The sequence below is a fragment of the Centruroides vittatus genome, unplaced genomic scaffold (genome assembly GCF_030686945.1).
Source record: "Centruroides vittatus isolate TY-2023 unplaced genomic scaffold, ASM3068694v2 contig_301, whole genome shotgun sequence".
NCBI lineage: Eukaryota > Metazoa > Arthropoda > Arachnida > Scorpiones > Buthidae > Centruroides > Centruroides vittatus.
The window spans coordinates 1,629,747-1,647,239 of NW_027121927.1; the positions used below are offsets into that span (position 1 = coordinate 1,629,747).

At 30.6% G+C, this 17,493-nt stretch overlaps 1 protein-coding gene across 3 annotated transcripts in view; it reads right to left on the reverse strand.

Annotated features, from left to right (window-relative positions):
• The window catches only part of LOC136972743 (zinc finger MYND domain-containing protein 11), a 101,835-nt gene that overhangs the window by 56,031 nt on the left and 28,311 nt on the right, over positions 1-17,493 (reverse strand). For all 3 annotated transcript variants that reach the window (XM_067267360.1, XM_067267359.1, XM_067267358.1), the window contains exons 3-4: positions 15,432-15,718; positions 5,715-5,861 (exon numbers count right to left, since the gene is read on the reverse strand). In XM_067267360.1, coding sequence (XP_067123461.1) covers positions 5,715-5,861; positions 15,432-15,718 — 434 coding nt within the window. The remainder of the gene's footprint in view (positions 1-5,714; positions 5,862-15,431; positions 15,719-17,493) is intronic.

The following is a 17,493-nucleotide window of genomic DNA, read 5'->3' on the forward strand; positions in this document are numbered from 1 at the left end:
ATGTTTCCTTATTACTTGTTCATCCTCTTTTTAATTAATAAGAAGATATAACTAATGGATTAAAAAATAACATCAAAACAAATTATATTAAAATAATACTATTAAATTTCCTTTAGTATACAAAGGCAGAATTAAATGTTTAACTATAATGTAAACATTTAATAAGATAACTATTACCTTCAAATTTTATCTTAAGTTTGATGATCCAGTCAGATTCATAACTATAACATGTTTCATAAACTTTTAATTATAATAAAACTGAGAGAGAGAGAAAGAATGTATAAGATTTGACAAAATATAAAATGCATTTTTCAGAATTTTACAAAAATTAGCTAATTTCAAATATATTTTATTATTTCATAATTATATTCTAGCCTTTAACCTGAGATCACATGCCGTTTCTTAACACACAAGCATGCATAATGCAGCAGTTTCTCATACATAACTGCATTGTGCATAATTACAATTCTTCAAATTTCATGATTCTGAAAAATCCTGTAATGTGTCTTCTCTATATGTGCCAAATTTCAATGTCATATGTTATTTAATTTACAAGATACAGGGCTTAAAGCAGTCATGGCAATAAAAAAAAGTGAGAAAAGAGAGTTCACACTGAAAAAAAGCTAAAAAAGCTAATAGTGTTAAAATGAACGAAAACAGGCATTATTAAAAAAACACACAAACGCACACATATTTTGTATCAATAACATTGCATATGATATTAGATTGATTATTAAGTGGACTGATAAGATTAAATATGAAAATAGCTAGGATGAGTTTATACTCCAGAAAAGTGACCAGTAAGACTGCATTAAGCCAGAACATGCCCGCATTAAGTTTTCATGTGCCCCATACAGAATTCCCACCATTACACAGCAAAGCAAATGGAATAGTAACATAACTACCAGAATGTGTTTCCATATAACATGCCAAATTTCAAATGCCATTTATTTCAAGGTACATTTTTTGATTTCTTCATAAAAAAAATGTAATTAAAGAAGAAAAAAAAACAACTTCTGGCAGAATCAGTGGGTTGCATGTTCATTATATAGCAGGGGTGGGCAAGCAAAAGTTCGGGAGCCGAAATGTAGGTTTTGCAAAATGCATGGGAGCCGCAGTTCTGTACTTTTTTACTCTGTACTGCAGTTCTGTACCTTGATTTTATTATATAATATAAAACAAGTATTGAATTTTTTTAATAAACATATTTTCAAAAAATTGTGGAAATAAAACTGTAAAAATAATAATAAAAGGCAGAAATTAACACTTTCAGCAAGAGCCACATAAAACTCAAAAAGTGCCGCATGCGCTCTCGGAGTCGCATTTGCCCATGTCTGTTATATAGCAATACCACTAGTAATTGTGACCCAATCATTTATTTGGTAATTTTATCAATATTTTTTAAATGATTAAAAATAAAATTACAGAATTCATTACTGGTAATACTAGTCTCACAAATCTATTCCCCTGAATACAATAAAACAATTTGTTAGTCATTCGACCCACAACTGACAGAGAAGAGAGTTTATGAAAACAATGTAATTAAACATTTAGCAGTTTGTTGTCCTTCACAGTGGGGAACCGGCAGAGTCTATTACTTTTATGGGAGAAAATATACAAAGCTTTCTACTACCCTGAAGTTGAAAAATAATACAATCCCATGAAATTTAACAAATCTGATGTTAATAAGTAAATGATGAAATTATTTACAGAGAGTTGATATTTGATAAGTTTAGTTTTTTGCTCTTATAGAACAAATTACAGAAATTATAAATAAAAATCTCATTTTTTAAAAATTAAAATCATAAAATTTCGCTTACAAAAGATCGAGATGGAACGCACGCTTTTTATTTTTATAATCGCTTTGTTTTATTAGACACAGATATTATTCTTATATAGATTTATTAATTATAATAAACATACATTATGTATAAAATTACATTAAAGTAACACTGTAATTAACATCTGAAATGAAAAAGTAATTGAATCGAGTCTCGCCTCCATATTAATTAACGCGCATTGGTGTAGCCAGAGTTTGTTATGGGGGGCCTAGAGGCTGTAATTTTCTGGGGACCCGATCTGTGGCTCCATCTGGAAACCCCTCATGCCATGCGACCTCACCCGGGCTTTGCAGGACACCACCATTGGCACCCTGACGGATTCCTGGTCAGCGGTGCTCCGCAACAAAGGCCAGGACCACCTACGCCCTTTCGCCCCCTGGAGGTACAGTTGCACGTCACTCTCGCCACGCGGAGATGCTTTTGGCCCGGCTCCGGACCGAGACGGCCCCGTTACATGCTTTCCTTTACTCACGGGCATCTACACGACTCCCGGGGTGCCCCCATTGTGGCGCAGCAGAAACTACACTTCATTACTGGCTACATTGCCCCAAATACACTATAGCCCACAAGGACCTAGGCAACACGATGACCCTAAACATGTCTCTGGTGCGCACGCTGACACCTATCTACTGGCCGCCGGCCTCCATCACTCCTAGTCAACACGTGGCGGCGCTGGAGCACTACATTAGCCTCACTAGCCGTTTCGCTTAGCAACTGGCAACGTCGGTCAGAGAAAGAGCCGCAAAGGCTATAATCTCCATATTAAATTGAATAAGAAGAAGAAGAAGAATTTTCTGGGGAGGGGCACCACGTTAACTGGGGGGGGCGTGCCCACCCATGCTCCTTCCTGGTTATGCCCATGTGAACGCGCCTGACCCATTCATCCCACTAGATGGCAAGAATTTTGGTTTTTTGTCGAGAGTTGGCAACACCAAGAAAAAAGTTGTTAAGTTCCAAAAGGCATGGGAACATAGTGGAATGTTCTTATAACCGAAATAATGTAAATAGTTGATTTGTTTTGTGTGAATAAAATCTAAAGACAGATTTAGTGGACTTTTTGCTTGATTGGACATATGACAGGAAACCTGGCATACGAACGAGACGGTCAGGTGAGAGTTACGAAAATTAATTAATTGTTACACGAGACTAGGATGGGCCTGATGCGACAGCGCCACAGTAATTAATTGATCATGTTGCATCAAATTAAATAATTTATAAAAATTAAAATAATAAATACGTTTATAAAATAATTGGCTGTATCTGTTCGCAATGATAATGTAAAACACACTGTACTTATAGTTTAGCATTTCCGATATTTAATTTATTTTTGAATTTTAAAATATAAGAAAAACAATTTTTTAAATAAAGTTTTACGCATTGATATCTGCAACTTTAGATAATACAAGGATATAAGAATCCATCAAAAAAGTTAGTTAATAATAATTAAAATCGAGAAAAAATATAAGTTTCTTTCGAGGTAAGGAAACTTGTAAAAAGTCAGGTATGCGATCACGTGACGCCCATCTCCCCACTTTGCGTAACCAAACGGTCGAGGTTGAAATAAAACCCCAGCAGAAGTAAAAACGAACATTGGCGCATGTATAGGACAATAAACTTGAACGGGAGCGAAGATGAGACATGACACCATGTAATTTATGCTAATTACTTTCTAATATTAAAAAATTAAAATCTTCAATAAATTATAATTAAATTAATTTTTTGACTGAGTTCAACTAGAAGCATATCAAAAAGCTAGATTAAAGTGAAAATAGCGGTTTTTTGACACTAAATATTTACAAATTAATTTTTTAATTTGGTGCCGGATTGACCGCAGCTGTTCGAATGCGCACGTGCGTGACGAGTTTTATAGTTTCTGTCGAAATGGAAAATGAAGGACACCGTTAGAATACAGAAAACCATGGTGCATGCCAAATATATAAGCACCCACTTAAAACCAAACTTTTGTCTTTGTCTAAAGATTGTCTCTACAGAAGTTATTAATATTTAGGATATTAGTTTAAAATCTTGTATTTCCTGGCACGAGATTCGCTCGATCTTTAATTTTACAGAGTGCTAGAAAGATACAAGCTTTGAAACGAGTGTCCTACAACGTTTTATTTAATAATAACAGTAGAAATCAAATTTATTATTGCTCAACAATCATTATTTTTGGTTTTTCTACGGTAGTCAAAAACGAGTAATGTCATCATTTAAGCTAAAGAATAGCAGGCGGTTGGGAAGAAGTTTGCTTAGCAACTTACTTCAGAAAGTATTGGGTTCTATACGATTTTCCGTTGCTAAAACATGAGTTTCTACTGTTAGTATTAAATAAAATCTATTTCTTTCTTTTGTCCACTGCACTTAAATAAATACAAATGCTAAAAATAATGCTGTATAAAAATCACTCTTAACACTGAACTAGAAGTGTACTTATGTCTTAATGCAGCGTGATTATATCGAAGTGCCGCGGAGATCGATATTTCACAAGGATACAAGCAAGGAGAACCCACGTGCAAATTCCTACAGCATGTGCAGAGTATCAAGCTTTGGGAAGCTCCTCGTTTTGTTAGTTTATATAAATGTAGTACACTACATGTGTATACGACAGTGCCTTATCATGTCGCGCACGGTCCATAAGGCATATGGGGACGTGCTGGTCGCTATTTCGCTCCTGAGCGCATTTACAAAAAAAAAATTTCACATGGGAAGTGAAAAAAGCTAAAAAAGTGAGTTTTTCTCAGAAAAAGCTAAAAAAGAGAGGAGCTATGAAAAAAAGCTAAAAAAGCTAAAAAAGAGAGTCACTTTAAGCCATAAATATACTGTTTTGTTCACAGAACAATATCCTTGACAGGGTTTCCTATTGGAGCCCCTTAAACTTTGCAGTGGCGTAGGCTAATGTGAAATGAATTCATCTGGAAATAAATGGCAGAAAGGCATGGTATATCTCAGGACCAAAAATGACTTTTTTGTATTTTTTGAGCATAAAATAAAGCCAAAAAACATTTACAGTCAAACCTGTTTTTATGCGGTTTTTTTGTGCGGTTTTTTATGCAATTTTTTTTTGTGCAGTATAGTTGGCGACTAGTCTCGTGCAATTTGTCATGTCTCACGTTGACTTATTATAGCTAAATAAACTTATTATAGTAATATTATTGCATGAATATGCGAAAAATGAAATAATTTATTTTTTAAGTCAACAAAACACCACCTGGACAAAAATATGTAAAACAGACGATAGACAAGACGATGCAGTCAAGTGCTGACATCTGTTGTCAATAAATTCTATTTCGTATGGTTTTGAGTTATTTTCTACGTGAGACTTTTTTTATGCGGTCCCTATCCACCGCATAAAAACAGGTTTGACTGTATATTGTTAAAGGCCATATTATCTCAGGCTATCATATGGAGACAAGTGTTCAAGGTTGTTTCAAGTTGTGTCATGACTACTCTTGCAGCAATCATATATGATCCCCCCATAACATCATTTATAATGATATTAAAGTAAAAATTGTTGAATTATGCATATGATAATGAAAACTTGTACAGAATTTGATGCATAAGGTAATGATTTTCTACAGCAGGTTTTGAGGACCTATGATAAGTGAAAAAAATTCTTTTGACTGAAATTTTTACACTGTTAGATAAATAGCCTTGCAAATATACAGAAATAATTACATATATAAATTATGGAAATAGATAAATAGTATTTAGCATGAAGATATCATGTAAGCATAGCTAAGTAAATTAATTTAGTGAAAAATGCCCACAAAAACCTAGCAGTTATGAAAAATTGTTGCTACCACATGTGATCATGGGTTAAAAGTGTTTACAATTATTATTATTATTGAAATAAAATAAATTTACTTATCTTACCTTACAAACAGAACAAACAAATTTATTTCCTGAAGAAACTTCTTCTTTAATACAAAAACTATGATAAACACGATGACATGAGGTACAGGAAACAACTTCTCCACCTCGATGGCATTCAAAACAATACCAATCATGTTCATCTTTTTTCTAGAATAGCAAACAGTTCTCTTAATAAAAGCATGTATTTCAAAATAAGAAATTTCTCTTTCAGAACCTTTTTATCCAGTAACGTACAATATTTAGATGAAAGAACAAATTTTTACGACACTATACCTAAGATATGTGTCGAAAATGCTTGTTCTTGCATCTAAATATCATACTTACTATATAAAAATGTTCTGAAAGGGTTATTTACAAAGTTCCAGTATCCAATAGTGTAAATTTAAGAAATTTCATATTACTATGCAAATATGATGTTAACAATTTATTACATTAAATTTTTTTATACTAATAAGTTTGAAATTATAATTTAAAACAAATTGTTGCAACTAATAATTTTGTTTTATGATCAAAAGATACTGGAAAAGTTGACATTAAAAAATACTTGCCAAATTTGTCAGACTTTATTGGGGCTACTAAATTTTGCAATTAAGTATTTAGATTAATTAATATTAATAAATCAGATTTAATGATCATTTATGATACAAAAATTATAATTATTTGGAATAATATTTAAAATTAGTGTAAATAATTAAATACTCTTATAATGTATAAGTTATATTAAGTAATATAATATATGCAGTCAGACTTGTCCAAAGTCATTCAAAATAACTAGTTCCAATTTGGGCTGTTTACAAATCAATGATGATGATCTAAAACTACATCCTCGTTTAAATTTGCTAGTATGCAATGTTATAGTAAATACTATAAGTTACTGAATATACTGAATATATGTTATACAGTATACTGAATATTCAATGAATTGCAATCTAATTTATCTAATATTTGGTTGGTTTACCTTTTGCTTTGATAACAGTGACCATCTAAATCTTTGTATTGCCACTGAAGGCAATCATTTAACATGTTCTCTTAACAAAATAAAGCTCACTTTTTGTATAAATTTTGGAATGTTGTCTTTATCCTTTATAGTCAGAGATTATTTGTATGTTATGCTAAATCATCTTATATTGATTTCCTTGGCTATTTTAGCACTGGAACAAATATAAAAATAAACCACATGCAAATATTCATGCAATGCTGGAAAGATCTCGTTTGAGGCTGAACAGATGTTTCAGTGAATACCCTATACATACAGTACATGTTTGAAAAATACTATATTTACTCACATATGAGACGAGGTTTTTATTCATTTTTCACTGCTTCAAAAACCTAGGTTGACCTATATGTGCGTCGAAGGATTTTTTGCATTTTTGCGATAATTTTTGTGAACTGTGTATTCACATTTTTTACTGGAGGCTCATCCTCTGGTGTTTAAAAACAAAAGTATTTATCTGGGTCATTTGAATCATTCTTGTGTATTATCAGGAGTAAAGATGAATAGCAATAAGAAAAGCAAAGCTTTTGAATTGAATTCCGAAATCACATGGAGCTTGATATAAGTTTTAATCCATTCTCACACGAAAACAAATGATTATTCAGAAATCAGAATTCAGAGAAACTCATAAATGTAATTGATGGAGAGTGGATTTGACTGTTAAAAATTGAAAAAACGGGTTCCTGATTGTCCAGCTTTACATCAACAAATTATGTTGTCAATTTTACAAGATTTTTCCTTAAAGTTTGAAACACCAGAAATTTTTGTGGGACAATGTGTGCATTTACGTGCATTTGATATGAAATTAGAATTGAATCAATAAATCTAATTTTATTTTGATTTTTAAAGTCACACCTCATCCTATATGAGAGATTGTGTTATATGCCAGTAAATATGGTAATTATTACTGTATTTTCAGAATGTTAAAGCTGCAGCTCATCAAAGAAATATTAATGGTTATAACATAAATGTGACCTATCAAATATGTAGCCTAACAAATGATAAAATATTTAAGTGCTATCGACTGCCTTAAAATCAATCATGCCACCTGAGCAGTGTTAGAGTTTGGGTTCAATTCCATGTATTGGTCTGCATACCCCTTTGTAAAACTGTAGTCCAGGTGTGAGAAATGCCAGATTAACATTAGCTTTTATGATATCTCTTTCTCTTTCCCTCCTTTACAACCTCTCCTATGGCTGATAGTTGTAAAGGAGGGAGAAAAGTAGAAGAGATACCACATATCTGTCAGTCAGGTCATCTGGACCTAATTAATTTAATTAACAACTGGTCTATAATTTTCCAATTTTCCTTCAGTTCCCAGGCCTTAAAGTTTGTACAAATCAAAATTGGAGACCAATAAGATTTTGGGAGAGGTCAGTGGGCTAAGGCCCTATTCATCCTTTATTTTTTGAATAGAAGAGAAAGAAATGGAATAAATAAGCCTCAATAACAAATCGTTAGAAACAAAAATGATGAAACTGTTTGTCTCTTAATAGTGAAGCCAGTGATTTTGAAGGTATTGAGTAAGGGAAAAAAGTTAGTCCTTTGCTTTGTATACATATATGGTATATTTATTTTCCTTGTACCAGTACTATATAAAACTTTTTAGTGGTTTAATACTCACTATTATTATTCATTTATGGAAGTTTAGAATTATTTTAAACGTTTTCACTGTGACGAAACATCCATGCAACTTATCAAACAAAATGTTTTATAAATATTTGGTTTTCTAACAGCATTACCTATCAAATCATGCAGCCTGTAATTCTGAAAATATCATATATTCACATAAATCAGTGTGTGCATATAATAACTATTGTGTGCTATGTTGATTTTCTACAACAGTGGTTCTTAATCGGTGGTCCGTGGACCACTGGTGGTCCCTGAAAGCACCCGAAGTGGTCTGTGAAGTCATCCTAAAATTATTAAATAAATGACAACGAGTTGACGACGAGTTTTGTCAGTTCAAATTTCAAATACATTTTGCTTATTTAGTGGATTTTTTGCACAAACTAAATAAATTGAACCTTCAACTGCAACGGTCAGGAAATATGAAATTGGAAGGCACTAGCAATATATTTGCATTTGAAGATAAAATTAGTACGTTTATTGCTAAAATCGACCTATTGATCAGCAAAGTTGAAAGAGAGAATTTTTCTGCGTTTGATACATTGAACCCAATTATTGACAGTGTGTTGAGATGCTCACCAGTGGCTGAGCAGTTCTGTCGCTAAACACTGAAAGTTTGGTCGCGGGTTCCCACTGCGTTTGGACAGACTGGCCATGTGGAGTTCTCCAGGTTTTCTCCACGTTTGTAACACCTGAATAAGGGCCAGTTTCCTTTAAAAGACCTCCTGGAATGCATTATTCGGAAACTGATCCACAATCCTTTCATAGTCAACATTTCCGAGGTGCCGGATGAAATACAAGAAGAGTTAATTGAAATGTAACACGATAGTAACTGCAAGGATACTTTCAAGACAGGAATTAATCTTGACGATTTTTGGAGCCATAAAGCTATTGCTTTCTCTAAAATTCGAGAAATTGCCTTACAGTACCTAACTTTATTTTCAACCACATATTTATGCAAGCAAGGATTCTCAGTGCTTTTGATAATTAAAAATAAACATTGAAATCCGTTGGATGCCAGTGCCGACATGTGTTTGGCTTTGAGTAGCACTGAACAAAGAATCCAGCAGTTGGTAAACACTATGCAGTTACAAAAATTGCACTAAAATAATATAATTAATGTAACATTTTTGCAAATAATATAATATTCTTGGTTTTGAATAATTTTATACATGTTTAATTTATAGAACAACCTTATAAGAACTTATATTACTGCCAAACAGCTCATGGTCCATGGCAAGAGAAAAATTTTGATAAATGGTCCCTCATCACTAAAAGGTTAAGAACCACTGTTCTACAATAATGTGTTAATTGACATTTTTATTCATTTTTTCAGTCAATCTTAACACAGTATAGTCATGTACTGTATAATCTTCCAATTGATTAAAGAGCGTGCAAATCAGAAGCATGCAAAAGTATGCATTAATATAAGATATACAGCAAATTCTGCAATCTTCAGATTGCATGTAACTTATCAAGTTTAGAGAAAATACATCTAGTAATCTTACATTTTTTGTAATCTGCCAGATTAACAAAACTTCTATTGTAATATTTTATTAGATTACTACATAGAGTATCCATTCAATTTTGAAAAAACTTCTCTGATAATCTTAATTTTTCAAGACTTAAAATAAGTAATGAAAACATTCGAAAAAATAGGCTAGTTAGGCTATTTAAAAAAATTATAATCTATAAATTCCCACTGTTGTCTGTCCATCAGTCTTTCCTTAATCTTGAGAACAGAGTTAGATAAATGAAATCCGAGTCAAGATATGAAAATCATATGGGCAGGAGACCCCGATTAACTATATACAAACTCCCAATGTAAACCAGAAGTCACGTTATTTCAATTCAAATCTTTTTCCCTGAAAGCAGTTAATAGATGACTGGCATAACTATTGTTAAAAGAAAAGTATGTTATACAGAAGCAAGACTCTACTAATAATTTGAGGTGGAGAGCGAATATTTTAAATTAAATAAATTAAAAATATGATTAAAAATTGCAGCTTGGCATTGTGACAATGTCACAATAATTGCTCGATAATATTACAATATTTGTGCTATCACACACAATTGTTTTGTAGGGCTTATCACACCGACAATTTTCTATGAAGAGTTTATCAATCAATAATATATATTTTTACCATTAATACAAATTCAAAATGCATTTCAGGCACCTTTGGCCTCTCTTCAGTTAGACATTATTTGGTGAATTAACTTTAAATATATATTAGGCTAACTAGTGTTTAGATCTTGTTCCAATAGATATTTTTATTACGTATTGCAAAGTTAAATGTTTTAAATAATTTTTTATAGATTTCAAAAAGTCTGTATATAAAAACTAACAGAAAAGATTTATTTAATGGTTTTAATTAAAATTTCTAGAATAAAAATCCAACAATAAGTTGCTTTCCCAACAACATTTAAAACTGCATGTGTGGCATCATCTGTTATATTTTATTATTAAAAACTTTTTATATTTTTGATTATTATAAAATGACAAAAAGCTTAATTTTGAGGGTAGAGATAGGTTTTATAAAAAATTGTAATTGCTAATAATGAGGAAATTCATCATTAAGTCCAACCTACTCGAGATATGACCTCCTGTAATCTGTAATCTCCCTTTAACCACTAAAATTGAATAGCTTCAATCCCCTAATAAACAAACTGAAAAATTTCAGAAATTTTTGACAAAAAACACAGGTGTTATTAAGCTTCAAACAGGATAAACAAAATCATTCCCCACACACACATCCATAAATACAGAAATTACCCCTGAATTTTTTTGCATTTCTTGACATTTCAAGGTGTCCTGAGCCCAAAACTAAAAATTTTCATTAAAAATAATACATATTATATACAGTGTAGTTTCTTCTTCCAATCTATTTATATTATTTAAAAACAATTTTTTTTTTCTCAAAATTGTAATCTCTTCTTCAAAAATTACAGTTTCTTTATTGATATTGTCTAAAATTTTAAAACATTTGTATTCAAACTGTTCTATTTCCAGAGCCTTTTACTCTTTAAAAACTGAATAATCTTCTGCAGTGCTTTCATTTTTTTTGTTTGTTGTTTGTCTCTTTCTAGCATGTATAGTATATAAGGATTTGGGGTATTTCATAATATGCTGTTCCTCTGTTATCTAAAATGACATTTTGCAATGTCAGACCTACTGCCTATTTTCAAAAAGCCATTCAGAATTTTATTTAAAAATCAGCAGCTTACATTTGTTTCCATGTGAAAAATGTTTAATATAATTTAACAACTTCTAAAAAATTTTTGTAACTTTTCTCTACAATCTCTTTGAAAAAGTGATCAACATAGAGAATGTAGTACCTAAATGATGTCTGTGATTCCAAAAAGTGTTACTACAGTGCACTTAACATAGGACAGTGATACATACACAGATATTGAGGCAAAATTTTTCTACAAAAGTTTCTTACATATCCTATAAATGTCAATATAAGCCCTCTCATCACCTTACAGATATCAATTTGATAGCCTAGTTCATCCCACACGTAGTGCAATGTACGTACCTCTATCAGGAAATCTGCCTTTGCATAAACATTCAGTATGCACAAATTGCTCGTACCATCACCAAATAACCTCCAAAACTGATCGGTTTTTATTGAACTTCATACAAAGATGACACTGGACAGTTACAACTGATTTCATGGAATGAAATTCCAACACAAAGAATGCTTTTTCTTTGCCTGTCATCATGTCTGTAATTGTCATGCCATATGACTGAAATGAAACTAAGAGATACTCATATGATCCCACATCATTGTTGCATCTTTTGAGGTTTGTCTACAAAAACTCTTCTAAATCAGGGCATTCGTTTAGGTATATCCAGTATTTTACAAAGCACATACTCATATTAGTCAAGAACATATGAAATCATTTCAAGTTCTCTAAACACTTTCGAAATTATTCATTTTCTTAAATCTGTTATATGTTTTTTTTCTGTTAAAATTTAAAACAATTTGTCTAAAATATTCTTTTTGTTAAATATAAGTTTGAACTGATAATTTCTGGGTCAATGCAAGTCTCAGCTAACATAACTGAATAAGTTAAAAGTGAACTTCAAAACAAATTGTTTCATTACTGATTTACAGTTCTTATGAAATTTCAATAAATCAAGTTTTCATTTTAATCTTTTCAACTGAATCTGAGTATCAAAACTAGATTAATTTTTTGCAGGTAAAAAAATTCTCACTCTCATTTATATTTTTAACTTTGATCAGAGAAACAAACACTTTAGGTTTCATAAATCCCTCCATAACATTCTTCAGCATTAAGTAAAGAGAAGTATGTTGGGAATGCGAAACTAAAGCAAGTATTGATGTCATAAACTGTATATGGACTGGCAACACTCTGCTGAAACAGCAGGAGCCAGGAAGAAACCTGTTGTTATTCTGTTGGCACCAAATTATGGATGTATCAACAAGTGTATATATAGTCTTAGATTAAAATAAAGTTCAGTTCTAAATTAAAGGACTGCCTCATCATTGTCCCAACAAAGTATTATTTAAAAAAAACCCAAAAAGGTATATAGTTTGAAATTCTTTGAGAAATTATTCCACTTTAGATGCTAGACTTGAATGTTAGCTTTGTACATAAGAAAGGAAAAGGATTTAAATAAAAGTTGCAATACTGTTACATTTTGAAACAATTTTGTCATTCTTTACAGTGTCCCCAAATGCTTCAAATTAATTATAATATAAAGAAATAAGTTGTTTATAATGTTTCTTATAAATGAGATATAGACATTTCTACACAGTAAACTGTAATAGGTTTTATTAGATGTATGGTATTTTATTATTACAATAGCAAGTACAGTACATACCTATATTAGGTATAAATAAAATATTTTTGATATACCTTAATAGAAATAGTTTGTCAATAGTTTCTGATGCTGACTTTCTTAAACCAATAAGACAAAAGCCAACTCATAGCCAATCAAAGAAAAGCAGTATTAATTTCAACTATGTATTGCATTGCAAGAAATGCTTCTCAATTTACAATTTATGCTATCAAAATGTAGTTGACAAACTTTGAATTTGTACTTCAGTCTGTAATTATCTGAGATAAACATGAAAAATACATTGAATTTATGTTGAAAACACAGGAAAACAATAAATTTTGAAATAGAAATTTTCAAGATAAACATGTTTGACAGGTGCAACCATACAAGCACTCTAAAGCTAGAAGCTGTTGTAATAATTAATTCTTGCTGTATGCAATAATGATATTTTGTGTGTTTATGTATTGCTATGTTTGAAATAATTGAATATTTTGTATGAATATACAGCAATAAACTATAATATAATTATTTATTTGAGTATCTTTATTTTCTTTTTTTTTTACTATGCTTGCTTTATATTTTTAATCTATTCTTGCTGATTTGTTGACTTTCATCTACTAATTGCTTGCTTTATTAGTTCAGAAATTAGAATATACTTCTGATACAAACAATATAATCTAGGGTAAATAATGTGGAAAGATGATTGCTTATTTTTAAAATAAGAATACAACAGTTCAATATTATAAGAGGAAATGCACCTAATACAGGGTGGCAGAGACCACAGACCCATAGATCCCTTTTAAAATGAAGGGAAGCACATTTCACTTAAAATCTTAAAAATTTTAATGAGTATATCAAGTACACTCTATCAAATGGTGATATTTTCAACTTCTGGGACTGGCTGGAAATGGGTTATCCAGCTGAAGGTTGGAATTTTTTTAATTGGAACATGTAATTTTTAATTTAGATTTGAATTAAACTTGAAAAAATAAGGCAGTTTTGTCCAAAACATTTTTGCTGAAAGTACCTCCATTGACCATAAAATGATCTTGAAAGTATCTTGGACTCTTCTTGACAAAATCTTATTACAATCTGTTTTGTCAAGATAATTTTCAGCTGACTATTCAGTGTCAACAAATGTAAACATTACACTTATGTTCACATTTTTATTTCAAAAATGTTTTCATTTTCAAATACACACTTATCAAAGGTGTCATAGTGATCTATGAAGCCATGTCCTATATGAAGTCTTTCAAACAATAAATTTTTTCAAGCAGAGTATTTTTGCATCAGTAAGAACTGTGCTTAGTTTGAACGTTTTAATTAAACAATAGTTAAAATCATCACCAAATAGGTTACACCAGAAGAGTTTATATGAACAAAAATACTATATAGCTGTAACTAACAATTTTTGTTAGTCCAGCATCAATTACATATGATTATTGTGACAACTTCTTATTATATTTTGCCTACATCACTGGTTTTAAGTATTTTTTACCTTTAATTAAATTTATATCAAAAGAAGTTAGGAATTAAAGGTTAATAAAAATATTTTGTAATGTGCAAGATATTTTCTTATTTCCAGAGTATCATTTTCCTCTGTGCATTGAACTTTTATGATCATTTTATGGTCAATGATGGCATTTTCAGAAAAAATGTTTGAGACAAAACTGTCTTATTTTTTCATTTCATAAATATAATAATAATAAAAAAAAACTCAATGTTAGTCAAAAGTGAAGAAATATAAAGTAAATAATTGGAAATTTGGCTGTATTGCTGGAAGAACTACTGAGACAATATTATGGCAGGAAAACTAAGTCAAATCAGCTAGTCTTTGTTTATAGAAAGGAAGAGAAGTAAATGTTTATGGCAGGATCAAATATAAAAGTTCTTAGATATAGAATTTAATTGTTGCTCCAAGCCTAGAAATAATTAAACAAATTGGAGAGCATAATCATAAATAAATATATTTTCTGAAAATTCCTTATGATTAATTTTTAAAAATATACAAATCTTCAAAGAAAATAATCTTCTTGTTAAATACTTTTCAAATTTGAATAAATCTTATCATTAATAGTAAAGATATGCAAATATAAAAAACAGCCTTGCTATCATTTAAAAAAAAAAAAAAAATGCAAACTGATGAACTTTATAAATGAAATTCCAGTATTTTTTAATGAAGATAAAATACAAACTAGTTTTGCTATCATTAAATCAGCATGAAAATAATGCTAGCAACAAATAGATTATATGAATTAGAAATTTTTAAATTTAGTTTTATACTTACTGGAATTTCTTCTGGTATCCTATATCCTTCTTGTTCTACACCTACTTTTGATCCTTTAAAACCAACACTTTTTTTAACATTTACTAACTCATCACGAACAGAAAAATTTAATTGACGTTCCACATCAGTAGCATTCAAATTATGAATTCTCTTCATGTAACCAGAGATTCTTTCAAAATTAGGAATCTGTTTTTGTTGGCGAATATATGCTATAGCATCCCAAAGATGCTGAACGGTTTGAGGACATGCTAAACGCCTCTTTGTCACAAGCATATTTGATGATATCACTGAAACAATAATTAAAAATTACTTTTCTGAATTTATACAATGACATATTAATTAGAATAAAGGTTTCATAATCTAATAACAACATTATAACCAAAATACAGTAAAATATATTTTATTACAGTAAAATAGTCACAACTACAGATTTTTCAGATTAAGAGCAAGAAGAATGTAGTGTACAAGAGTAAAAGATTTTAGAACTCAGTGGAGCTTTTAGAATATTCTCATGTTCTCAAAAGATATTTTAATTAAAAAGATAATTATTAAAAGATAAAGATTTTAAAATTATTTTATTTATTTATTTCATTAATGTAATTGCCTGGATATATAATATACTTCATAAAATTTGCAGCTTTTTACATGGATATAGGTGGTGCTGTTTCAAAATATAGTGCAGACAGTCTCCAAGACTTTGAGTTTTGAATGTAATGTGTTCCTAGAAATGCATATAAAAGTAAAATGTCCAAAAATCAAACAGATTGCAGGTTATAAAGATTGTTCTGTTCTCAGAGAACTAAAATAAAAATTATAAAATCACTTATTAAGGTAAAGATTTAAAAATTATACTTTTTCATACTACAATTTATACCATCATTAATAGTGTTAAAACCATATATTAATCAGAAAATAAACCAAAAATAAATACAAAAAACCAGAAAATAAACAAAAATAAAATTTATTGAACTAAATGATTTTAATCCACACTTCCTTAAACCTGTTACGATGCGTAACGCGTATACGAAATACAGCGTGTGACAAATGTTTTCGAACTATCATGCAGTTCTTCCTCGGGTCAACTACCTTAGGAATGCTTCCAAACAGAGCGTATGAAATTCAACAGGATTGAATGTCATTACGCATTACGTGCAGGTAACAGGTTTAAGGAAATGTGGATTTTACCCCAGTGCTGAAGTTAGAGTGGATTTCTATAAATGATTTTATTTTTTGGCAGTGTCTTTCAAAAAACACTGCCATAAATTATAGGAAAGCAAAAACCTCCAGAGCCTGGAAGTCTTTGTTTGAAATTTCCTTTTGATCCAACACTCATGTCTTAAATAAACATTTCCGGATAAGATGACATCATATATAAAGTCTCTTCTGACCAATTAAACTGAAGCTATGTCCATTTTTCAAAATTATGTTCTACCTTCTGCATTGTATTTCTTGTTAGCCTGATGATGACAGTTTAAAACTGTTGAAAACATTTGTTTATATCAATAAAGTTTATTTCTGCTTGATTTTCTGGTTTTTACTTTTGTACCAAATCTAGTTCTTGTAAAACTGTCATTGAAAACTAATCAAAAAACAATTAATTTTCTACTACCATAAACTTTTCCAGCTGGCAGAAACAGTCTGCATTCAATTGAACAAACATTCCAAAATATCATCTTCCAAATACGAAGGTTGTTCAATAAGTCCTTAGAAAAAGATAGAATTATTTTAGGTAGATTTTTTTTTATTTTTCAACATAATCTCCTTTAAGCTCTATACACTTCTCCAAGTGTTTCTCCAATTTTTTTAAGCCATCTAAAAAGTAAGATTTTGGAAGGTCCTTTTCAAAAAAGGCATCTGTTTGGGCGATGACCTCTTCGTTTGACGTAAACCATTGTCCGCCGAGTCATTTTTTTAAGTTTGGAAATAAAAAAAAATCACTGGGGGCCAAATCCAGTGAAATATGATGGATGTTGTAATAATTTAAACTTTAATTCCATGATTTTGGCCATCAAAACTGCACAGGTGTGCACTCGCGCATTGTCTTGATGGAAGAAGATCTTTT